A 27,612-nucleotide genomic window follows, 5' to 3' on the forward strand; every position below is an offset into this window, starting at 1 on the left:
ATTAAATAGTTAATAAAGAAACTTCATTCTAATGCTCATTATATTAGGCTAGCCGCGCTTATGCTAACGATTAACTACTTTAATAACAGCGATGTTCATTTCAATCCGACATTCAAATTAAAATATTGAATAATATTTATAAGAGAAGCGGTGTTTCCCACAGACTTGCACTCTATTTGTGGCGGCATATATATGCAAATTCATTCTCTGCCAGCAGGAGGCGCTTGTAGAGCGGGAAAGAAAGAGGTTTCCCCAGTAACTGCTGTACACAAAGCAGCGCTCAGCTCACAAACGCTGCTCAGCCATTACAGGCCAGATGAAATGAAAATGACATCCATAATTTTCTGAAGACAGTCGTTTTCCTTCAGAAATACAGTGATATAAAAACACCCGCATCGGGTTTTGACTTTGACACGTGCAGTGCTCATGTTTATTCAACGAAGTCAAAGCCTTTTGGAAAATCTACTTGTGGCGGTGAGTTTTGATATTGTGGCGGGCAGCCACAAATAAATCAATGTATGGGATGAAATTAAACTTACCTTCTTGAACTCTTTCATTTGATCCGGGTGTCTGTCTTTAAAGTGTTTTGTTAGTTTGATGTGTTTCCTCATTTTGAGGTCGCCATGTCTCAGTGCTTTTATGAAGACAGCGCATCTGCGCACCTTTCGAATAACGCATCAAGAACCGGGTTGACCGGGTACTCGGTACCACCGGTACTTAAAGAAACCTGGTACCGTAACGTTTTCATTTTTTTAGTACCGACTTTGGTATGGAAGTACCGGGTCTTTTGACAACACTAATTTCCATAACCGTAAAGAGAATACAAAACTTGTTCATTATGGACATCTTTGTAAAAAGAGACAGACTCTTTGATCTATTTAGTTGTAGACATGTCTTGGCTTGGGATTTCCTAGTACACTGGAGATATTTTGGTCGCTATGAAAAAGGCAGTTATGTTGATTTGAATATTATGAACTGATTCAGGCCCCGTCCACACTGAGACACGTTTAGCTGTATACGCATACATTTTGTATCGTATAGGCGTTTCGTCTAGACGGATCCGGCGTTTTGGGAGAGTGAAACCGATATTTTTTGAAACCGGGTCCCAGAGTGGATAAATATGAAACCGCCGCCCTTGCATTTTTGTGTGGACAGCGAATCCATATATTTTCTGAAACGATGACGTCATCAGCCCACGTCTCGCCCCTAGTCAGACACCGCTACGTCACGTAACAGCAACAAAAACATGAACAAACACTGAACGATTGTCTTTTTATTAACTAACATTAACACAGATTAATAAATGTATTGTTCCATGTTCGTTTGTATACCGCGTGCAAGATTTATGCGCATAGTCCAAGTCTTCTCCGGTTTTAGTGTATCTCTGTGGCAGAATTACAGCGCCACATACTGGTCTGGCATGTATACTACATCGCAGTGGGGAACCGTCAGGGCCCTCTAGGCCCTCAGAGAGGGCCTAACTTATTGTAAAAACAATATTTAAAATTTTTTAATCAATGTTTTAAAATATAATATTTTTAATTTAAAAAATTATTATTACTAATTTTAAGCTATTCATAATTTGACAAACATCATCTAAATAAAATAAATACAACTTCTGTGAAAAAAAAAAAACCTCTTCAAATCTGCATATTCAGTGAATGTACTTATTAACACCGCCCATTTTCTACATATTTGAATGTTTCCGCCTAGCTTTTGCGGCTCTGTGATTCGTGGTCCAGCTATGAAATTACAGAGGGCCAAGCAATAGTAAATCAATGGGGGAGTAATTTCGAATGACAGAAAAATTGACCAGTCATATCTTTCCTCTAAATGGGCGGGCCTTGTTATCACTAACTTTATGAAAAGTTCCGCCCGCTGTGGGGATCTCTCGGAAAAAAAATATATATGCTGATAAACTAACTAACTATTATTCACATCACGATGGAAGCCGCAAATAACGTAAGTGAGGACATTTACTAGGCCGCTGAGCCAATAATAATATTATTTATTATAAACACTGCTTGTTTGTCATGAAGTGTCTGTCGCTAATTTGTTTTGTGTCAGCGCTGTCATGATGTGTTGTCTTAAACACATTACATTTGTTGGTTTTGTGTGATGGGAGGGAGTGTCTGTACGTTTTGCCCGCTGAAGTGCAGATATTTGTAATGAGGATTTGCATTTGACTTAAATTTAGCTGTTTTATTTTGGTAATATCAGTCACTCTCGCTGTGCTGTTTTTTTGCGGTCGCACATCGGACGAGAAGCACAGTGGTACCCCGGTGCAACACGTATCACACACTGAACGCGTCGCGTCAGCAAACGGGATGAGAAATTGCAATCTATAGCACAATGAATCACGGAATTTATTGGAGCCACAGAAAGACAAACGTTTTGCTAAAAAATGCACAATACACAATCTTCCAACCTCGGATGAAGTCATTATGTACATTAACAATAATTTGGTTCAAATATAATGTAATTTAATGGAAAATGATGTGAGTAGCGCTGAGGCGCTCTGTGGCACGGCAGGATTATGAACAGCGCCCGGAGTCGGGATCCGCGGACAATCGCCGGTGTGCATACAGTCATAGAAAACAATGTGTGGGAATTTTAAAGACGTGGTGTGGCGTGGTGCAGGGCTGCACATGTCGTCCGGTGTGCGACCGCCTTAATGCTGGATAGCCTCTTGTTTCACAGGTGGAATTGTCAAAGATGACTTTTACAAGAGGACACCGTAAGCTAGGCTGGTAGATTTTTCCCCCAACGAGGGTAGGGGGAGAGGGCCTAGGCTCAAGAGTCACGGTTCGCTACAGCTACATCGTTTTGTGGTTTCGTGTGGACGCAGATATTTCTTGAGACGAGGGGGAAAAAAAGATAGAATAGGGAAAGCTCTGGCTTCGTGTGGACGTAGCCTCAGTTGTTGGCTATGAAGGCTCAGCATGTAGACCGCAAAATCAAGAAAACATCAACAAACGAAAATCAAACCATATACTGACCAATTGTGTTTTGGCAGAGAGGTCACATGAGAAAGAAAAGTCTGCACACTTTAAACAACAAAACACATGCTAAGCAACACGTATCTATTTTTGTACATATGTGGTACTTTTGGAGAAATTTTATGCTACAGGGGTTGATTTTTATTCCAGGAATAATTAATTAAATAAATAAATAAAAACTTATTTTCTTTTTACCATACAAAGATCTCATTAACACTTTAGAACATCTTTTTAAAAGTTAAAGGTCTTAAATTAAAGTCTTGTGCTGTCATCATTCATTTTTCATAATTATTTTACCTTGTGTATAGATTTTATTGTTTTAGCCGGTTCCAGACCCAGATCAGTATTATTTAAGTACTGTTTATATACCTTTATAGTTTTTTTGTTCTGAATTAGCTTTCATTTTTTGTTTTTCGTTTTAATTTCAATTTAATTGTTAGTAATTTAGTTATGTGCTTTTGTCATTTTAATTAGGTTAGTTTTTTTAGAATATCTCTACATGTAAATAGTTAAATTTGTTTATATTTAATTTTCATTTTCATTTAATACACACACACATACATACATATACATACGCATACACATTCATATGGGTCAAAAACGAAACATCCCATTTTGGTTTCCGCATCAACATACATTTTAACAAAGTGATTATATATATTGAAAGTATATTAAATGCAAAGTAAAGTGTTTACTTAAATTTTTCAAATAACTTTTATGAAAATAAAATGTCAAAATATGGGTGGAATAATGTTCCATCATCTCTCAGCGTAACAGATATATTTACATGTAAAAATTAAACAAACATACTTATTCTGACCTGTACTTATTAAAATATGTAAAAGAAAAAGTGGTAGCACATGCTACTAGCATGTCATTTTACAGTCCTGTTCCGCCTGTACTGAACATACTATGTATTTGTAATTACAATAACTGGTTAATAACTAGGTACTAACCCTGAACCTACCCCTAAACCTAATCTTAACCCATGTGGTTACCTTATTTTATCAAGTACTTTCTTGAGTAAGTACACTGTAAGAACAGGTAAGTGCACGTACTGTAAAATAAAGCGCAACCGAAAAAGTGATCATGCAAAATTGTATTATATTTTGGTGATTAAAAACTTATTGCTGACAAATGGCTAAAACCTAGTGGTTTGAAAGATAGTAGCAATTAAGATTGGTAAAGATTTAAAATAACAATTATTTAGTTTCTGGGGGGCTGCACTGTGATCCTTAAAGGTGCAGTAGGAGATCTTGGAAAATGCTAACTGTAGCCTGATAGCACTGAAAGCGAACGTCCCACCCTCCCTGCAATCACCGTCCAAAGCCACACCCACTGAACGCATTTATGCTCACAGACCAGAATACCAGAGACAACATTACTACAATAGGCTACATCAGCGGTTCCCAATTCCAGCCCATGTTCCGAAGTGAAGTAAACTTCAACGGATTTTCACCGCTCAGGGAGGAGGGAGCAATGAACACTGTGTAGCGATCATATGGATCGGAACACAGTTCATGCACGTAGCTCACTTCTAACGAGCTGGTTATCTGAATCGCGAGGACTGGAATTGGGAACCGCTGGGCTACATCATGTGTCATTCACCGGTAAGAAAACTTTAAAAGTACTACAATACCAGGAAGGAAGATCAGGTTGTTGATGTTTGTCTGCCATTCTCGCTCTGTCTGCACAGCGTGCGTGTATGCGCTGATGACGTATCCTGTCTGCACGAACCGGGTGCGCAGAGGTATGCAGATACATATAAATAATCTTTTAATGTCATCCAATGATTCTTGTTCTAAATATGCCTGACAAGATTTTTTTGATATACAAACTATTGTTCCACTGAATGACATTTTTTAAGTAAATCATGGTAATAATAAGTGTCATTATTTTTTGCTTAGAAAAAAAAAAACAGGACACATTCTAATGTACGAAAAAAAAGCTGCATTAAACTTTTAATACTTGAAAACCCCTTTTCATCTTTGACCCATACACACACACACACACACACACACACACACACAAAAATCAGCTTTTCTATTATTTATAGTTTTCACAGTTCAACATTTGTGGAAAAAGTATTATTTTTACAATAATTACATTCTTATTTTAAACTGCATTCATTAAACATCATTAAAAAAATTACTTTTTATCCATAAAACCACACTGACCTATTTAAGCCCATTCCTTTCATTGGAACAGACAAACATACACCACACATACATACGCCAACATGGCCATTCCTCTCAGACTAAAACTATCCCTCCTCCCCTAAAACCCCCATCTGTTCCACACGCCTCTCTCTCCGTATGGCCCCTCCACTCCTCCACAGAGCCCTGAGTCTTGTGTAAACAAGATTAGCTGGTTCGACGTCACACTGAACCCACTCTGCCACGTCTGACTGACCCCATTCCAGCAGAACCCCACAATCCCGCCTCGGTTTTCCCCCTCTCCACATCTGACTCTCACACGAGGAGCAGAATGTGGGGAACTGCAAGTAAAGCATGTCCTTTCTTCACCAAGGAACAAAGACCTCTGAACAGTATAAGAAGAGTGTTGTAAAAACATCCAGGTGCAGGGGGTGCTGTTGCCTAGTGGTTAAAGCTCAGGACCCCAAAGGTTGCAAGTTCAAATCCACCAAGGTATGATCTGTAAACTATCACCATTGAGTCTTTATAAGATACTTAACCTAAGGCTAACCTCGAGGGGGACTGGATTAACAAACTATATGATGCTTTGGACAAAAGATGCAGCTTAAAGGGGTCATCGGATGCCCATTTCCAAGTTGATATGATTCTTTAAGGTCTTAATGAAAAGTCTGTAACATAGTTTGGTTAAAATTTCTCAATGGTAGTGTAAAAAACACCTTTTTTACCCTTTCAAAAACAGCTCTTTTCAGATCAAGCCGTTTTTGTAGCATTTTCCTTTAAATGTTAATGAGCTCTGCTGACCCCGCCCCTCTCTTCCGAGCCGCTCTCTGAGGGACTGTTTACTTTAGCCGCATTCATCGTGAAACTTGCTAATTAGCACATTATCAGGAAAGGCGATTTGCAAAGATACATTAAAAAACCTTATACTCACTTCTGTAGGTGAAGCTGGATCACGAATGATTCGCGCGAACATAAACGCATTTATGTAGATCGGGGGGTGCATTCCCTTCAGAAACAAACGTAATCCACTGCGTCTTCAGCGGCTCAGATGTCAGGAGTAAATGACGACTGCTATGTTCATTATTACAACCAACAACAGAACACCTCAATCGCTTAGGAGTCATTCTTGTCTACATCTGCTCCAGCGGTGAAACAATGGCGGACTGATGACAGCTCACTCAGGGCGGGTCTAAAGTAAGACACCAGTCCACATTTCAGTTCAAACAACTTGTAAAAGTGCATGTAGCACCCTATGGCCCCTTTAATGGCAAATTAACAGAAAAAGCATTGCTTCAGTCGTGGCCTAATGGTTAGAGAGTCGGACTTGAAACCCAAAGGTTGCGGGTTCGAGTCTCCGGTCCGGCAGGGATTGTAGGTGGGGGAAGTGAATGACCAGCGCTCTCTTCCACCATCAATACCTCACCACAACTGAGGTGAGACCCTTGAGCAAGGCACGAACCCTCAACTGCTCCCCGGGTGCCGCAGCAATATGGCTGCCCACTGCTCCGGGTGTGTGTTCACGGTGTGTGTGTGTGTGTGTTCACTACTGTGTGTTTGCACTTGGATGGGTTAAATGCAGAGCCCAAATTTTGAGTATGGGACACCATACTTGGCTACACGTCACTTCACTTCACTCACTACCATTCAAAGATGTATTAAATTGAACAAAAAGTAAAAACTATGTTTCCTGTCCTGTCATACAGTAAAAACTATTTTTCCTGTCCTGCACACGCCGCTCAACTTGTCAGCTCATTAGTAGAGACTTTAAGACCTGAACTGGGTCAGAAAAGGTAAAGAGTTGTGAGAAAATACAATGCGTGTCAGATCTAGGTCATGTTCAGCGGCGGTGAGTAAATTATTTCAAAATTTTTATTTTTGGGTGAACTATCACTTTAACCTGTTATTGATGTCTTAATTATTTAATGTGTGTTCAAATAAATCTAACTTTTGTCAATATTTTGTATGATATTCACTATTTAAATTGCTATATCTCAACAATGGATTGGGGAAAAAAAACAGTTTGAAACATCATTAAACTCAAAATTACTCAAAATGATGGTGCAGATCACATATAAACTTCCCCTATTGTGAAGTGTGAAGGACAGATCAGACGGTTTTGGCACTCTTTATCTAATCCTCAGGGCTCTGAACTTCTCAACAGGTGGTTTATGTCTTCAGACTGACATAAGAGCAGTTCAGAGAGGACAGAAACAGGCAAAAATGTTCCCTATTGGGGGCTTAGGTGTCTCAAACCCATCTGCTTGTCAAGATGGTCTCCCTGTAGAAATGTGCCTAACAAGCCAAACTGAGCTCTTAAGGGTCTTAGAGTTATGTAACTCTTGATATACTTATAGAGTTTACTGTATTACAACAGCCTTCAGTATTTACAAGGTAAGCAAAAGTACTGAAAAGCATCATCGAAATGCAACAAAAAATATAACATCAACAAAAAATATCATTGAAATTTTACAAAAAAAATTTTTAACACAAAGTGTCCTACATGGATTGCAAAAAGCATCGACAAAATCCTACAAAAAAAAAAAAGTTTAAAGTATCAACAAAAATCTATTAAATTGATTGAAATTGAAGAGCATCATCAAAATTCTACCAAGTGAAAAGCATAATCAAAGTTTTATGAAAAGTATAACTGAAAACCTATTAAAAGTGAAAAGCATGAACAAAAAACATCAACAATCTAAAAAAAAAAATTCTAAAAACAACGTAAACCATCACTGAAGTGCAATGTGAAGAATTAAAGCATCAACAAAATCCCAAGCATCGAGTTTTTAGAAGAATTTAATATGACAATTTAATAATTAAGACAAAATAAATGACTTTAATGGGTCTGTTATGGGCAGAATGTGTACTAATCACAGAAATGTCCCACAATTTCATGCAAAGAATGGCTGAAAGTAGCTATAAATCATCAGGACTATCAGAGAGGTTCAAAAACGAACTGGAGGTTCATAAAGGATTCAGTCAGGGCTCTGCCATTTATTTGCGTAAAGTCCCACAGCTATAGCGTAATACTATTGAATTATGCTCTGTATGAGTGATTATATTGTAATCATATACCGTTAAGGAGGGCCACCTCAGAGGGAAACGAGACTCCAGTCTTTCTGCCACCACAAAGCTATAAAAGTCTACTTGTGACCCCTATCTTTAAACTGTTTACCTAAGCCTACAAGGAAACACCTCTTTAGTTTGTTAGTCTCTATGGCAATATCAAAGTTTGTCTCATGATACACATAATTTCAGTTTGATTACACTGGCCCTGTTTCCATTGCAAGCAGAAGGTATGCTTTACCTGCACCTCCTTTCATGAAACAGTTAGCAGTTTGTCAATACAGCCAAGATTACAGCCAAGTATTTAAGCAATATGAAACAAACATGTGTACTGTTGTTACAGAGTACGAGCAGTTTCACCTCAAGCCTACCGCCGAATCGGTGCCATAAGTTAACAATAACAAATTAATATTGAGTAACTTACACTATATTTACAGTTACTTGTTTGTTTTTGCCAACGTAAATAGTTCCAAACAAATCCACAACATCGCTGTGTGTCTCTGTGCAACACACAGTAGGTGGCGTTTTGTTCATGAATGAATCAGCGTCTTTGAACGAGTCAACTGAGTAAATGATTCAATGACTCGCTCATAAACACACTGGCTGCGTCCGAAACCGCCTACTCAATGAGTAGGTACTTCATTTCATTAAGTACTTACTTAACGAGCGCTAAAAGAGTAGGTACTCTACAGCCAAATCTCGTTAAGTAAGAATGCGATCCAGGCCTGAGCTTGTATGTAATTATAAGTTCTGCAGTATTAATAAAAAGATAAGATGGACAGGTGCACTAACACCTCATAACATCAGTAACTCCACAACCCTACCTAGTACAGTTTTCCTCAGCGTTATATATATATATATATATATATAAATCTCCTGTTTATATAAATGAAAGATTTGCTCAGCAACATTCACTTTTCGCCACCTACTGGTGTAACAATGTAACCTGAAACCACAAAGTCACTCCATTAATGCATTAATTTTGCCATTAATGGAAATATAAATATAAATATATAGATTGCAATTGATGTAAAAAGCTTTAAAGAAATAATGTATAATTTTTAATGTAAATATTTTCATAATCAGTCATTGCTGACACAGGAAGTGATGCCCATCTGTAATGAAAACACAATGCTCCTTCCAAGCCTTACATTGTCATGCAAATCAGCCATTTTTAAAACATTTTCAAATGAAATTTCTCATCACGGTGTGGAAGCTTTGGTAAACGGGACTGTCAGGGGATATACAAAGCCCACGCCTACAACAAGTTTGTTTTTGATAATGACACTTCCCAGCTGCAGTTTCCACCTGCTAAACCCTCAGAGATAATTCATGAAGATGGAAACCAACAAGCAAGGTATTCAAACTGACCGAGAGATGGGGACATAGTAAAACCACAGATCTTTAAACATAAAAATAAATTACCAATCTTGCAAAATACATATTTGAGTAATTAGGATAACATCTTCAGGATGTATTTCACTTGTAGCGAACAGATTACTACTGATGTCTGGCAGATGCGCATGGTCATCTTAAAAACAGAATGGAACAGAGGATGGTGATGATGATGATGATATGAATTCCAGTAAACCAAAATACTAATGATAAGTGGTTGCACATGATTTATTGTCAAATGAGAGGCAGAAGGGCGAAAACAACAGCTGGAATTGCTCAGCTGCTGGTCAAATTATAACCCAAATGTTAGCAATTTTCAAATGTTGTGAGAGCAAATAAATGTGAATTAACAAACAGACAAACAGATGATGAATGGACAGACAAATATTTGTATAGACACTGCAGACCTGATAAATAGAATACTGCAAAACAATTGCCCGTTTCTCAAGAATAACTACTGGTCTAAAAAAGTGGATGTTTGTCTGGATCAGATTTTGCCTACACCAATGAATCCAATTGCCCCTGTAAGCATAATAAAACCTAAATCAAAATACACAAGGATGTATTTAATAAATGTTTTAATCAAAATCTCGAAAAGAAGAGGTTAGGTTTAACATTATTGGATAGAACCAATACCATTAAACATAACATTTATACAAACAACAGAAGTCAATGGAAAGTCCCCAACATGATAGAAAAACAAATGTGCATTTGTGTTTGTGTACTGATGGCTTTTTCATACTTAGTGACACACACCTTAGTGCATACTTGATCTGACAAGCATGATCTAAACACATATTCACAAACCTTAATGTTGCCCTCTTTACAATCTGGTCCAACATCATCTATAAAACTAAACCTGTCTGTCTAGCACTTTGCCTCATCACAAATGTACTGAAATAACTACATTGTAAGACCATAACTCTGCACTCCTTCCCCCAAAAAATCACTAGAAATGACTCTAGGCTGAACTTCATGCATGTGATTGTACATGTGCTTTTCACCCTCTAGACACATTCAGCTCTTAACATCAGAATCACATGAGTACTAGATTCCATATCGCAAAACATTGGTTTAAGTGTTGCAAGACAGAGCACTTTTTATGTTGATGTACTTTACTTACTGTAAAAATGATTGCATTTTAAATGGTAAAAGACCATACTTTTAATGTGACACTTTCCATTTGGGTGTTCATTGAAATAAATGTTTATTCTTAGTTAGTTCTCACTAGTTATGTACATTAGGGTTTCATGTTACATCTTACTTTGTTAAATGAATGTTTATTGTATTATTTAAATGCCACGTGTGTTATTATGATGGTGTTTTGTATTTATCCATGACACTGTGTGCATCTTCTATATATTAATATTTACCTCAGCTTGTGGAAAAGCAACTTGTGATGAACTTTGATTTATCATGTGTCTTTCTCTTTACCTCCTGTGTTATTATGCTGGTTGTCAGTATAAGTTAAAGGATCAGAGTGGTTATGCTAATTCAACAGAAAAAAAGCTGTTAGATCTACTGGTTGGTTGGTTTGTTTTTGTAAATTAAATTGGAATTAAACTGTAAAATTTACTGCTTGCTCTATAACATTTTTACTGTATATTTTACAGAATTATTCTGGCAACCACAACTGCCAGTTTTATTTTATAAAAACAGCATAGAGGATTGCACCTTGAAACAACTTCTTAATTTTATTTTTATTTTTATTTATTTTTTTGGAAAATTAAAGTTATAAATAATAGGAAATATACCAACATCTGGAATTATTTAATACATCACTCAAAACTTCTGATTACATCTATATTGCATATTTGGAACCCAAAACTAAATGCAAATGTTAGTAAATTTCAAGTATTGTCAGAGCAAATGAATGTGTGTTTACAAGCGGTAAGCAAACAGATCAAAAACGGAAAATGTTTCTAAGGGATGTGTGTGGGAGAGACAACAGGAACTCCAACACTCACTCCAATCCAAATTGCATTAGTGTTCAATGGTGTGTGTGTGTGTGTGTGTGTGTGTGGATATGCATCTCTGAGTGAGTCCCAACTGCACAAAACTGCACTCACAAAACACACACCCTAGCATGCTATGCAAAGGAAACTTGGTCTAATCCTTGTCATAAATCAGGTCTGTGTGCCTCAACATTATAATAACAGCCTGAAAAATAAGTATATATATTTAATTACACATGAACTCAGGAAAAAAAAATAATAATAAAATAAAATAAACAGCACCAAATGCTAAGAAAAAGGTGGTGCCACGTTTTTTTTTCTGTGCCTTCAGCTGGACAACTTGGCTGAGACCATGTTGGCAACAGCATAAAGTACAAATGAACATACTTTCATGTGGCTTTCCTCCAAAGTCCCGCCAGTTATTCCCAAACCTTTTACAGCTGACACTCCCAGAGCTCAAAAAACCTCTGAGTCATGTGCGATTCTCTGAAGAAACCCTTTCCCTACCCTGAGCTGAGTGCAAAACAGCAAGTCATTCAATGCCGCAATAACAGAGAGGGCATGCAGAGTTAGTCCTTAAACCCGGCAACAGGTTTAACACTCAGATGGGAGGTAAATAAAAGGCTGTCTTACCTGACTTGCGTTTGGATCCATAATCCCTGTAAAAAAAGCAACAGCAGAATGACATAGTAAGTCACAGTGATACAATGTCCTGCAGCAGACAGCTGTCACACTCACACACACTAGAGATACAGTGAGAGCAAGATGTGTGCCAGGGCAAGGAACGAGTGTGTGTTAAGATCGAAGGGGCCAGCTGCTATCGCACAACATCTGATCATGTGACCTAAACAGAACCATAGCTCTTTCTCTATCCTTTTATCCCCCCCGTCCCTCCTCTCATCCTCCAGCTCTGGGATAAAAAGGGAGGATCTCTTAACACACCCTGATTAATAGATCAGAATGACACCCGGCCTGTGTGTGACGCTTATCCATCAGTGAAAAATCAAGTTAAACCTTGACAAGGGAGGAGATCTATTTATGAAAAGTGATGTCAATGCAGGGAACAATAAAATTTAGCAATCGTGCAGACACATACATTGGACACACACACATTGGAAAGATGAATGGAAAGAAGACAAAACTACAAATAGAATAACTATATTATTACATTTTCTGAAGAAAATGAGTGGTACACATTTTTGCAAAACTAAATGTTGGAAGTTGGCCTGAGAACTTAGCATCATTGTTAGATGGTTTTTAAGTGGTTGCTCTCTCTATGATATTGTGGTCAATGTGTCGATGGTTAGTAGCATCACTAATAACATCTAAAAGAGCATCTTAAAAGTGTAATTTCTGCATTGTAATGACTGCTAAGTATACAAAATTAATGTTCAAATGTCCCTCTGAAGTTTCAAGCTGAGAGAAACACATTTAAGTCTGCTGACTCAACGTTGCATGTTATTTTTTTATGTACTATTGCACTGAAACGTAAATATCTTCTGTAGCTTCTTGTGGGCAGTACTAAATAAAAAAAATATGATCTTTAAACAAAATAAGAAATATTCACATTATCATCCTATTCAAAATCTCTTAATGCATTGTGTTTCCTTCTTGAGCATCAGTGAATGTTTGTTGTGTACGAGTCTTGCAATCTCAGTGCGAAATGACGGATCTAAAAATCATACAGTCTCTGTTGGAAAGGGTTCAAATATGCAGAAGATGCTAGAAAAGCAAAACTGATCATCCAGGTAACAAGGCTATGTAAACCTTTGAACTGGTTCATTTGTGTCTTAAACTGCTTTTATAGAATGGCAGTAATCGTGATATGATAAAAGATGCCAATGTCTGATTAATGGTTACATTTATTTAAGTAGAGACAGGAGCACATTTATGAAGCACATTTCATACCCAATGCTAATGAAGTGTTTTACATAAAGGATTTATTTATTTTTATTATGTAAAAAAAATTACAAAATAAAAAAATAAATATATATATATATATATATAACAATTATTATTTTATAATACAGATGCATAAGAATAACAAATATAAATATAAAAAATTTATCCAATTATTATTAATAATATTTTTATAAATGCAATTAAATTTAAAATATTAAATACAGCAATCCTTTTGTCTGGTAATGCAGTTCATTAGCCTAATGGATGCTGTTTAGTGTTTCTAAGCAGCATAAACATAATTTAGAGTGTACAGTAACAGGTGGCTCACCCAAACATAATTTATGTCTAATAAATTAATGGAATTTATAACAGAGTTTAATAAAAATGCAGTAATGCCAATGATGTTGGTGCATAATACAACCATACTGTTAATGGAAGTGGCTGATGAAGTTCCATTCGAAAAGTTGGATTAGAATAGATTAAGTTTATTACATGACATACATTTTATGAAAATATGCCAGTCTCTTTGATCCCCTCCAGATACACACAAACAAACATTCATGGCCAGTATTTCCCTAAAAAACCCTTTAGGGCTCTTGCTTAATATCTACATTCCCCCCATCTAGTCCAAAATATGACAAGGCCTCCATCTTCTCTGCATCTCTTTCTTTTCATCATTCTCTCGCTCAATCTCCTCCTTTGTGACTCCCGTGGGAGAATGAATACTCTCTTTTTCAGATCAGCAGTATGAGGTCACTGCGAGCCTTCTAGAATGAACTCCTTTTTAGACGAATAGAGGCAGGACACTGTGCTAAAAGCCCTAAATCAGAGAGATCTGTGTCTATAAAAGGAAACTGCCACCATTAAGACAGATATAGGACATGACATTTATGAATATGTCCGAAATGAACAGTAGGAAAATCCAGAGTTTTAAGAGACTAAAGCATGCCAGCATTTGCATCAAGTATCATACTGAGTCTTGTAGGGATTAAAAAAAATAAATGAAAAAAATGTAATAAAAGATAAGAAATATAAGCATATTGGGTAAATAAATGCCTCTTCTTTAATTAATAAAGCAAAAACTACAAAATATGCATTCAAAGTCCATTCATCAATATCAGGTGTGGTATTTGTTGTTTTTTAATAACATTACTTAAAAGAAATTTAATCATTTGCATATTGAATTGTGATTGGTCTTCTTTCTTGCATTTAAAAAGTAAACTAGAAACGCTTTGTGTACTTTCTTTACATGCAACCAAAGACTAAACCTTTAGGAACTCCACATAAAGGTTAATTTTAAAGGCTTGTTGTGCATGTTTTCCATGGCTGAAATTCAGTAAATAGTCTCTGCCAAACCTCTTCAGACCAATTGTTCCGGCTGTTAACCTCTCGAGTCGTATCTAATAGTAAATACTTCACATTCATCGCTTGAGACTGTTTAGCCGAGAAAGTGTTATTGGAAGTGACAGTTCACTGGGTCTGCAGGTAATATACGGCAACACAAAAGTTTCAGACAAAAAATCTAGAGTTTTCAGCTTTATCACTCCCAGAGTCACTATTAAACGAGGGGCAGCGTATGATGACAGTTGAGGAAAGGCAGGAAATGGTAGTTCGTACTGATTGGGCACCGCTCTGTTCATTCACTCCACCTGAACCTGAGTCAAGTAATATCTATAAATCCACGAGTGATGCATCGCATTCTGTGGCTTTCTCTGTTATGTGTCTGGGTGATATCTTCATAAAGTCATCTCTGGCATTTGCTGTGGTCTATTTAAATAGCAGGCCTGTTCAGTGTTTGTCAAACTAATGGCGGCCGCCAGCTCAGACAGCAATGAAGTGTGTAAATTATGCACTGACTTTCAGGAAGGTCAACTTTCTTAATATTTTACGTTTAAACATAGTGTGTTAAATAAATGTTAAAATTTTTGATGTGCAGTCATGCAACTGAAATTCACTTTGGAGCCCCAACAGCAATAACAATAAAAAATAAAGGTCCTTTATTGGCATCTACACCCTTAAAAATAAAGGATCCAAACAGGGATTTTCACAGCAATGCCTAAGAAGAAAAATTGTTGGTTCCCCAAAGAATCTTATGGTGAACAGTTCCTAAAAGAACCATAGATGCCAATAAAGAACCATTACCTTTAAGAACAGTATTAAATATAAACGGGGCGAGAAATACACAATCCCACACATTTACAGGCTAATGTTACTCCTTGAGTTGCAAAGAAAAGAACGTTTATGCAGAAGTGCTTGACATCTACTTTATGCAGTGAAGTTTTATGGCTCTCAGAGAAGTGTGCTATACTTCTAAAGTTCTAGAATATTCCTATCCCAGAGAGCCCTAAACTGCAGGGATGTTATGCTTGCCTCAATTAGTACAAGGCCCTGAGCAAAATATGAAGCACAATATATAAAAAAAAAACATTATCAAGAATGAGCCCTTTACAGTGGAATAAAACCAGAACATTAATGATAAATAAAACAGAACAGGACAAAGAGAAGAAAAGAAACACTGTGCCAGCACTGGGCTTTGATAATTCAGTTACATCCTTGTGAATATGAGATGATTAGAATATCAGACTGAAGTAAAGGATTTTGACAATCAAGTTCAGTAAAACAGATGACGTGGAAGCAGAGCCGAGAGAAACAAAAGAGAAGCAAAAGAGAATAACACTGTTAACTGGACAGGTACACTACCTCTCAGAAGTTTGTGGTCGGTACGATTTTGTATTTAATGTTTTTTAAAAATTACTCCATTACTACAGTCTTCAGTGTCACATGATAAATCATTTGTCTTATTATCAAAGTTGAAAACGGTTGTGCTGCTTAATATTTTTGTGGAAACTGATTTTTTATTTATTTTTTTGATGAACAGAACGTTAAAAAAACAGCATTTATTTGAAATAGAAATCTTTTTTAACATTGTACATGTCTTTACTCTCACTTTTGATCAATTTAATGCTTCCTAGCTGAACAGAAGTGTTAATTTCTTTCAAAACTTTTGAACAGCATGGTTCATCAGCTGTTGTTAAAGTGTGTTTAGTAGAGTTCAGAGGTTCTGAATTTGTTCCAAACACCTCAACTAAGCTCTTGCACAAGCTTAAACTCAATGGCATCTCACTGTGCATTTGCAGGAGTGTCAGTGACTGAAGGTGGGAGTTAGCGGTGCAGCGGTGAGGTGTATTTACTGGCCTGAGCATCTGCAAAGTATTAGAGGGGCTGAGAGGTGGACAGTCTCATGAGGTGAGAGCGGGACGGGGAGGAGGACAGGAGGTGTGGAAAGGAGGGAAACAAGTGGACCTGCTAACCAATGAGCCCTGACTCTTCCACAGAACTGAACTAAACACATTTACCAGAAAGAAAGAAACTAGCAAGGGTGTTCTGAGTGATTTTGGCTTATTGCTGTGCGGTTGGTAGTGTTTTGGGTCATTTCTACGGCATTGCAAGGTGGTTGCAAAGCCCAAATCAAACCAACCCTGAGTTACCATGATATTTTTGTTCCTTATTACAGCTTGGGTCCCTCCTTTACACACACAACCATAAAAAAAATACACACGCAACCATACGCACACAAGAAGAACAAAAATACCAAGAAATGCCAAGCAATGTTTAATAACTCAAGCCTCTGGCTGCCTCCTCTGGTTTCTATTATTGTTCTGTTTCTGCTTCAGTGTGGATGGGAAACTGGACCATGTGATACAACAAGACTTCTGAGCTACAAACAGATCTAGCACTTACTGACTCTAAAGCTTCCTGATGCATGTTTACACAGAGCACAGTGATCCTCCCTCATGCTTCAGATCTCCAGTGGAACTTCACACTCTCAGCTCCTGAACTCTCTCGACGGTTCACCGATGTTTAGGTCTGGTGATTGGAGAAGGTGTCTGAAATCAATCTGCTGTTCCTAAAACCATTCTGTATTTGTTTGGGGGACACTGTTATTGTGTAATATGGAAAAACAATGAGGGAACAGCGTTTGCACCACAACATCCACCTGGTCCAATCTGACTCTGGCTGTTGAACGCTCATGCAGAGCAATCACAGAGTCTAACGGTTACTAACAGCAAACCCATCTGGTTTTAGGAACTATGCTGGAAGATAACTCAACAGAGCACAGTATTTTTTCCATTGTTTGAGGGTCGTAAGGGTTTTAGGACTATTTCACCATCTTTTTTATTTTGTTCTGCCAGTTTCGGTTCCCATTGACTTCCACTGTATTTTACCAACAGTGGAAGTCAGTGGGAACCAAAACTGTTTGGTTATCAACATTACTCAAAATATCTTCTTTTACATTCCACAGCAGAAAGACAATCATACAGGTTTGGAAAAACATGTGGGTGAGTAAATGATGGCCAAATTTTAATTTTATGTTGGACTATCCCTTTAAGGGCTAGTGTACATTCTTGTGGCACCATCAGCCAATCAGCATTGTCATGATGTCATTTTCTTTCCATTTTTAACATTAATTTGCTCCATGAACATTCCTTCGCCTAAAAGGACTTCAGCAGACATGCCACATGAAACAGGCCTTTAACTTTGAACTAAATCACAATTATTTTTGGCTATCCTCTGTCTTTTCTCTGTGTCTCTTTGTCTGTCTCTTTCCTTGGCTGATCATCTTATCAGGCCCCCAGGCAACAGCACTTTAGATAATTAACTAGTTTTAGCCGGCATTAACCCCCTGAAGAGCCACACAATAATCAGTCACTGTGACCAGCAGTGACCACCTGGTTTTGCACCTAAACCAGCCATTCATGAGACTCTCCACTGAATGAGTCTTTCATTTCATACAAAATCACTTTACGCTTTGAGACCTGTTTTATGCCCAGATGCCCATAACCTATTACATATGCCTTTCATATTTTAAATTAACACTTTAAATGTTGATAAAACATTACAAACCACATATAATTTATATATACACTGTCATTCAAAAGTTTGGGGTCAGTTAATTTTTTTCAAACTTTTGAACGGTAGTGCACAAAAAAATTCAAGCAAAATATTTAAAATATAAATAATATTGAAATATTAAAATACTAGAGATAGTGTTCAAAATAAAAACAATTTTTTTTTAAATAAACAACATATTTGGACACTGTGGTTGTCAAATGTTAAAGTAAAAATAAAATAGTCTGGAAAAATGTGTTATATTTTTTTATTTTATCTAATCTGAGTGTATTTATTTCAAGCACTGCGATCAGATGCCACTTGTTTCTCTAAGGGGTTTATGTCAGAGCCCCCACCCCATTTAATTACACAGAAAGACAATAGAACAACCAGGATTTATAGCACTTCATGTGGGAATACACAGTCTACCAACAACCATCCATCATACCAGCTAATAAAAAAAAAATGCTCCCCTGTACACAGTCGGCAAACAGAGAGAGACAAGTGAGAGAGACTGCACAACATCAGATGGTCTAAAATAGCAAACGTTTGTTTGTGGTGGAAACGCTGCTCTGATCACTGCCATCTGTCTCAGATCTGATGTCAGTGTATGGGTTCAATACATGAAATAATGGACAGACAGAGAGATACTTGAGGGATCTTAAGCTATTCTTTTTTTATGGTTTGTGATTTTGAATGTTAATGATATTTCTTGTGTGATTGTGTACAGTAATACTTACAGTACTGTAGGTGCAACTTCTACAGCCATGACATCGCAATTCTGACTGTACTGGATAGCAGCTTTTGTGTGACACTCTATTGCACACTTAAGGGTAAATCACTCTCTCATGCTGCAGTGTTCACAGATCTCCTGGGACTCCAGTCACTTGTCTGTGAGCTCTGGATATGTAAAGAATTCTGTCTGGGTGGAAAAAATGTGTCTGACAGAAAAAGCAACCAGCCAGATTGTATTTAAATTATGTGTGAGTGTGTGACAGAGAGAGACTAATAGACAGCAGACGACCATCAGCTAAATACTAGTGCATATAACAAATTATATTTATTTTATTCCAATTAAAATGAGATTTTTACAACATCAACCAAAAATGTGTAGATTCCATTTTCAGCATGCAGTGTCCAAAATTAACACTCAACAAGTCCGAAATGCAAGTGAGCATTGACATTGTTGAGTAAATACGACAGTAACTGGTTCCTGAAAATTCCTATGGAAAAGGCTTTTACATGGTAATAAAACAATGGATAAGAATGCAAGTCTATAATAGTAGATGCTTTTAGAGTGCCCTCTAGTGGTCATAACAGTTAATCTACACTGACAATTTGATTATGTCAGGATAGGATGTTTCTGTAAAGTATGTATATAATGCTATATTTGACCAATCTAAGCTTTAAAAAAAAGTCCAGAAAATATTACATAACGTGTGTGCATAGAAGGGTAAAGAATTAAATCAGAATTAAATTAGCTTTTTCTTTTACAAAAAAAAAAAAAAGTGATCAATTAAATCTTCCATAATTCCACATAATGACTTGGGGGTTAAGAGAATCAGACATATGTAAGGAAGACACATTCACTTTTCACGTTTTGTCTGTTTAAGCTGCAGTTTGCAAGTTTTCCAGCAGATGGCTCTAAATAGTCAATTTCCCCTTTGCTTGGGGAAAAAATACAAAATAAAAACATTTTAGACTTCTGTTATTTCTAATCTCTAAGCCACTGAGGGATTCAGTAGCTTACTTCCATAAAATACTGTGAGAACTACACTGAAAATGGTGTGAGATTTACTTCGAAACTATTTTTACATACAAAAGATGGTACATTTCACATATAATTACTAAGAAACAAGTAACACATTGAATTAATGTGTGTAGACCAACTGAAATAGTATTCAATAATCTTCAAAAAATCGTTTTTGCAATGTGATGTTAGGAAAAACTTATCTAATATAAAATTAGTTACTACTAAAGTCCTGACAATCCTGATACACGCATAGCAGCATAGTACAGAAAATCACTTTTTCCCTCCAATTTATGCTAAATGTTAAACACAAAATGTCTGACTCCCTGAATTCACTGTCCAATCTTGTCTAGCAGTAATTATGAATTAGATGGATGGAGTTATTTCCCTCCAGCTGTGTTAACGGAGAGGTTTCGTTGTCAACAGTGGCCTACATTGTCCCTGAGAACAGCCGTGCAGCAGAAACACACAGTCTTACGGCACAAACTGTGGTAGTTAAAAAACAAATACACTAAACAAAACAAATGCCATGAACACGCAGGAAGGGAGATGATATTGTGATTTCCAAAGTACCGTTATGGAATCAGTTACACGTTTGAAATCAAACCGGTGGGAATATTACTTCAGGTGGGAAATCTGATCATAGTTCAGTATTTGCTGAAAGTGGCCAAGCTCTCAAGATCAAGAGTGCTTGTGTGCGTGCGTGCGTGCGTGTGTGTGTGTGTGTGTGTGTGTTTTCCTCAGGGGAATTTATTTCCCGGTGGAAATCTTCAGTAAATCAATCATTCATATCCGTCTAAAAACAGAAACACTAGCAGCACACTTACACGGCACAAATGCATCTCAAATTTCACCTTCACTTCAACCGTCCTGACGACAGACAACATTCAACCAATCCATTATTCCACATCATTCAATGAACTCCATGACTCCACATCTCTCCTAGAAGGAAAATCTAGGTAATGTAACGAAATGACCATCTGTTTCGAGTGATAATAATCTGGCGACATGAGTTTAACAGTTCATAGTGGCAAATGATTGTAATATTTCCCAAGTAATACAATTTAATAGGCTAGCTTGAGCCAGACATCTGGTCATTTAAAGGAATAGTTCATCCAACAATGAAAACTCAAGATATTTGAATAATACTAGCTGCTTCGCTTCAAAATGACAAAGAACCACCATAAAATAAGAAGATTATGAGTGAATCTGAATCTGAATATGAAGCTACAGAAGACTTGAAATAGTGTATTAGTCATACTATTAAGGCTTGTTCACACCGGGACGAATATCGCGCGCGATTATCGCCGACGTTTAACGCCTCGTGACTAAACAAAGGGTGCCAATGTGAGTGTGCACACCGACGAGCAAAACACGAGGCGTAAAAGCGCCATTTTTAAAACAATGCCTCGGGCTCGTTTTTTGGGTTTGACGCGCCGCGTTAAAAACTTGCCGACCAATGAGATTGGCGCTTTTGTTCACGTGCCTGGAGCTGCTGAAGTTACAGTAAAACATGACTTGGTGGCGCTCAAGCACAAAACGGTCTTGCCGAGCACACATTGATACCTAACGACAAAGAGGAAGTAAGTAGACCAAGAAGATGCATCGAGGCAAGATGAATGTAGAGCTGCTGGTCTCATTGGTGTCTGAACACAAAGGGCTTTATGACAAACACGACAGCGACTACAAAAATCTCGATAAGAGGGAGTTGTTATGGAGAGGAATTGCAGATCAAATAGGATTCGATGTGTACCGGGGTATTTCTGTTTTTCATTAAGCGCCATCTAATGTCAGGGAATGAACTTGCACGTTCACTCGGCTCATCGCCAGCGAAAATTGCTTGAGTATGAACACAAAAGACGCGTCGAAAAATGTCGGCGATAAGCGTGCGCGATAATCGTCCCGGTGTGTACGAAGCTTTATGATTCTATTATGGTGTTTTGTTTTGTTTTGTTTTTCTTTTTGAGTGAAACAGCACAGCTGCATACAGCACTTCCTATCATTATGAAAAGAGTATTCAGTACATTTTTCAACAGAAGAAGAAAGGAAGTCATACTGGAATAATTATGTGGGTAAGTAAGAAACAGTAGCATAACACTCTTACCATTTCTGCTACAGTATATAAACATTTAGTAATATACAGTATAACGATATATAAAGACATGTCAGAAAGTATACGGTTCCCAAATTCAGCAAGAATTTTCATTTTTAATACATTTCCTTTGGGCTTTGTCCAATTTTTTTAAATGTTTCTGAAAAAAAGACTTCTGCTCACCAATGCTGCATTTATTTGTTTAAAAATACAATAAAATCAGTAATATTGTGAAATATTGTTTTTTTTGTGAAAAAACAAGGCAGCTGAGCAGAACGTATGCTACTGCTAGAGAATTAATATATATATATATATATATATATATATAGAACGATACATACATTTGTGTGGCAAATTACAGTATATCTACTGCTAGACACATACAAATTTAGTATATGTACAGTACAATCTAAAGTGTTGTGGGTGTTTGCCAGGAAGTGAAACTTCACACACAGACACTGATCACTGATAGGACGCTCACCACACTCACAGACACACTCTCTTAAAGATCAGGACCCCTGTTTCATTTTGATTTACTAACTGCTGGACTCTAAGTGATTCAGTCTGTGTATATCTGACACTGAGAGACCTACTCATCCAGCTTAGGTTGATATAAATTCACCTATCATATATAGGCCACAGTCTGTAAACCACACACACGCAAACATGGAAAAGTCCTCGAATATCAGGTGCATAAACCACTAAAATTAATGAAGAGGAACACTCTCAAAACTGATGACAGCGTCTGCCAAAAAAGGAACAGATGCCATTTAAAGCTTAGTGACAGGGATAAATGGACTAGCGCTGCAATTAATAAATCAACTATTATTATTATTATTTATTTATTTACTTATTTTTATTTATTTATTTTTATTGTTTGCTGTTGTTTTTACTAGTTTTATTTATTATGGGACTTTTTTTTTTTTTTTTTTTTTATAAAAATATGTCTATATACAGTAGTTATTTTAGTTTAGTAAAAGAAAACGAGAAATTATACCTTGCCAACTATCTGAAATAAAATGTTTAACTTTTTTATATTTTATTTCAGTTCACATTCATTTCAAGTACCAGAAATATTTTTTTTAATAGTTTTTGTTTTATTACACAGCAATAACCCTGCTCTAGAGTTTCAGAAGTGATCTTAACAATGCTTCAAACTGCTCAAATGTGACCCTGGACCACAGTCTTAAGTCGCTGGGGTATATTTGTAGCAACAGCCAAAAATACATTGTATGGGTCAAAATTATAGATTTTTCTTTTATGCCAAAAATCATTAGGATATTAAGTAAAGATCATGTTCCATGAAGATATTTTGTAAATTTCCTACTGTAAATATATTAAAACTTAATTTTTTATTAGTAATACGCATTGCTAAGAACTTCATTTGGACAATTTTAAAGGCGATTTTCTCAATATTTTGATTTTTTTGCACCCTCAGATTCCAGATTTTCAAATAGTTGTATCTCGGCCAAATATTGTCCTATCCTAACAAACCATACATCAACGGCTGTTTATTCAGCTTTCAGATGATGTATAAATCTCAATTTCAAAAAATCTACCCTTATGACTGGTTTTGTGGTCCAGGGTCACAAATATATAAACAAATACTCAAACATTATGCTTAAATGCTAGGATAGGCTCCAGCATCACAGCAGCCTATGGACAAGCAGTTTGGAAAACAGTATTGTTAATAACAAACAATAATCTAATCAATAATCTATTTGGCCACATTACTTTTAACCACATAACTTTTTGAGCCAATCACCAGTGCTGCAGATGGAATAATAATCACTCCGAAATTGCTCGAACACTGTATTGACCAATCAGAATAGGATCTATTTTTTATCATGTACTTTAGATGAAACGTTTTCGATTTTAAATGTATGTCCTTGATTATGACATCCTGTAAACACACACACAAACAGGCACACAAACACTCATAATTTGTTGTCAGAGTTGGACTGCTATAATATAAAGAACTGTCCACAGACACGAGCAGCAACATAAAATCACAAGAGTGTTCAAGTTTGCACTGCAGATGACAGACAAAATTGTTTTTTTTCTGGATAGCTAAAGCATGGTTGTAAAGAGTGAGCAGTGTGTGTGTGTGTGTGTGTGTGTGGTTGTGGTTGTGTGTCGCCACTGCAGCATGAATGTGTTTTGAACATGAAAATAGATTGCCTACTTCATATCACCAGAGAGAAATCCAGACAGAGGGAAAGAAAAGCAGATAATTTAAAATGAGTATGTGACGGAGAGCTCCGAGTACAGAAAAAGTGCCACAGAAAAATATAAAGACTCAAGGATGAAAGTAAACGGTCTTAGACTCGTGTTCATTTTTCATTCCACTTCTACAGCAAACAGAGCTGCTTACGTGAGATTACAAAAAAAAAAATTATAATAAAAAAAACCTTTGATGCTCAAGTCATTTGTACTGCTTTTATAGTACCATTTGTTTATATTTAAAATAATCAAATGAAAATAAATAATTAATTTAAATATATACATTACTGTTCACATTTTTAATGTTTATGACAGGAGGTTCTTATGCTTACCAAGGCTGCATTTATTTGATCAAAAACACAGTAACAACAGTTATTTTGTGAAATATCAATACAATTTAAAATAACTTTTATATTTGAAATTTTAAAATGTATTTATTCCTGTGATGCAAATCACATGATCCTTCAGAAATCATTTCGATTTGATGCTCAAGAAACATTTCTTCTCATTATCAGTGTTTAAAACAGCTGTGCTGCTTAATATTTTTGTGTAAACTGTGACAAATTTACAGATACATTTTTCTAGATTTGTTTGCAACATAAATGTCTTTACTGTCACTTTTGATCAATTAAATGCATCCTTGCTGAATAAAAGTATTAATTCCTTTAAAAAAAAAAATCTCAGTGACCTCAAACTTTTAAATGGTAGTGTAGTAAACAAACTATTCCTAACATGGGTTTCTCCTTCTCTTCTCTATTAATTTTTTTCTTGTCTTTCATTTTTTTTAGGTTATTCTTTTGGATCAAATTTTCATGGGATTCATGGGCGCTAATTACGGCCCAGCCAGGGGGAAGCCATTCATACACACTCACAGAGGACTGTGCACATCCACATCAGTGTTAATTAAACAATACCATCCCTGTGATTAAGAGGTGTCGGGTTGGGAGTAACTTAAAGCTGGATAATGAAGAAAAACTGTGGTTCTTTCTCTTTCACACATAGAAACATTTGCACCTCTCTTCACACACACACACACACACACGCATTCTCTAACGTTTAAAAAGTGACATTCTTGAGAGCCAAATTATAAAAATTCTTACAGCCCTAATCTAAGGAAAGCATGTAAATACAGCAGGAGGTTCAAAAATGTACACAACACCATGCAGAATGTGTGGGAGTGTGAGAAATCAGGCAAGTCTGTATGCAGCATGTACACTGTGTATAGCAAATTTTCTGAATACCCAGAAAACATTGCATGGAATATTGTGTCCCACAGTGCAATCCAATGCATCTTCCATTTCCAGTGCCATAATAAATAATTTATTATCTTTAATATCAGAATAGTTTCTCCAAGAAATGAAATGGAGACTTTTTGCTCAGATGTTTCTCCTTAATCATTGATTTACTATTATAATTTTTATTGTTATTTGAATTTATTTTTATATTTTCCAATTTCACTTTAATTTTAGGTAAAGTTTTAGTCATTTGAACAGGTTTTTTTAAATACATGTCTAAATATGTTTTAATTTTTATTCATCCGAGACAAAATTGATGCATCACCCTTTGAACTTTTGTTGTTCCTGCATACTGTTTCACATACTATTATTTAAAAATACTATGCAGCATACGGTGTTGTGTAGTATGCATTAAGCAGTACTGTATTCCATTCCAAATATAGCCATAGTATCATATTTGTGTGAATGCATTCATTTAGGTTGCTCTGTGTGAGAGAATGTGCAGACATTGATTTGTGAAGGTCTGTGTGACACTCACTCTGCGGGAGGGTGGATATCATCTGGTTTGGTCTCGAAGAAGCGGAGAACTTCTTCACTCTGCGAGATCTGGGGAGGAAGCCGAACCAGCGCCTGACAGACAGACAGGACATGAAACCGGACAATCAGACCCCAAACAACAGAACAATCACTCAGAAACACAGCAGACTAATGAATCCCCACTATACCAAATGTTATTTCCTTTGAAATCTCCATAAGGGTCAATGATAAATACAGATATCCAAGGTGACGAAAAGGAAAAGTCTTGTAAATTCAGGAAGAGAAAACATAATTTTCTGCATGAATTGGATTTATGTTTTGAAATGTGTGGAACGCTACAAAAAGCAAAGAAAACTCTACTTGTGATTTTAGTTTAAATTACTTGACTTGGATCCTAAAGGAGCAATTTTGCTTCAACAAATCGCACAAACATTTGTCTAACAAATTCAGTCTGTGTTCCAACTGCTTTGGAAGCTCTCAAAAATGATTTGAAAATTAGAGAAAGAACAAAGGAAAAAAATAATAAGGAAAGAGGGAGAGAGACAACTCCTCTGAAGAATCCCTGGAGTAAACCCTGTTATTTATTTATCTTTGAAGAACACAGTGCAATTAAATGGAGATGGTTTGTCTAATTAAAGCTTTCAGGAAATAGCTGGTAAACATCATATGTTTAAGCAAAGACACATCCCTCTCTCTCTCTCATGAAGGGATTTTGATGTGTAGAGGAAATCTGGAGGAAGTTAGTTATTTAAATGTCATATAATCAACTGTCACATAATTAAAGGCTAATTTAAATAAATGTTAAATAAAAGCTGTCAATTTAGAGTGGTTAAAAAATAAATAAATAAAATGCATGTCCCCTGAACCGTACACAAACTCAATAAGGAATTGTACTAATATTTTGTTTTTTTGTTTTGTTTTTTTGCAAATTAATATTATTCAGTCTTTATGAGCATAAAGTCTTTGTGTTGTCTTTATTTATGCGCAATTCACATCAAATATTTACATATGCGATTAATCATTTTATTACAATTTTTAATTGACTGACATTATAGATGGGCATCTTAAGGACACATTTACGTTAATATGTTCTAAACTATTTTTGGATGTGTTTTTTTAATGTCTTTCGTGTAGAAGTCATGGAAATTGTTGCCACAACAGCAGTCCTTCCAAGACATCCCATAATGCTACCTATCTCACTGTCTCAGCCCACTTTAACAGCTGCTCTCCAGTGTGTGTGCGTGTGTGTGTGTGTGTGTGTGTGTGTGTGTGGGAAATTGTTCAGTAGTCCTTCCAAGACATCCCATAATGCTACCTATCTCACTGTCTCAGCCCACTTTAAACTTTAACCTCCAGTGTGTGTGCGTGTGTGTGTGTGTGTGTGTGTGTGTGTGTGTGTGTGTGTGTGTGGA

At 36.5% G+C, this 27,612-nt stretch overlaps 1 protein-coding gene across 2 annotated transcripts in view; it reads right to left on the reverse strand.

The window, feature by feature from the left end:
• Positions 1 to 27,612, reverse strand: part of LOC107692111 (SH3 and PX domain-containing protein 2A-like) — a 92,866-nt gene that overhangs the window by 34,022 nt on the left and 31,232 nt on the right. The window contains exons 4-5 of one of the 2 annotated variants that reach the window (XM_016491016.1): positions 26,202 to 26,293; positions 12,205 to 12,230 (exon numbers count right to left, since the gene is read on the reverse strand). In XM_016491016.1, coding sequence (XP_016346502.1) covers positions 12,205 to 12,230; positions 26,202 to 26,293 — 118 coding nt within the window. Of the gene's footprint in view, positions 1 to 12,204; positions 12,231 to 17,214; positions 17,270 to 26,201; positions 26,294 to 27,612 lie in introns of those variants that run through there. The other variant, XM_016491014.1, reaches the window with a different exon arrangement.

This window comes from Sinocyclocheilus anshuiensis, unplaced genomic scaffold, assembly GCF_001515605.1.
Source record: "Sinocyclocheilus anshuiensis isolate Anshui unplaced genomic scaffold, SAMN03320099.WGS_v1.1 scaffold322, whole genome shotgun sequence".
Lineage (NCBI taxonomy): Eukaryota > Metazoa > Chordata > Actinopteri > Cypriniformes > Cyprinidae > Sinocyclocheilus > Sinocyclocheilus anshuiensis.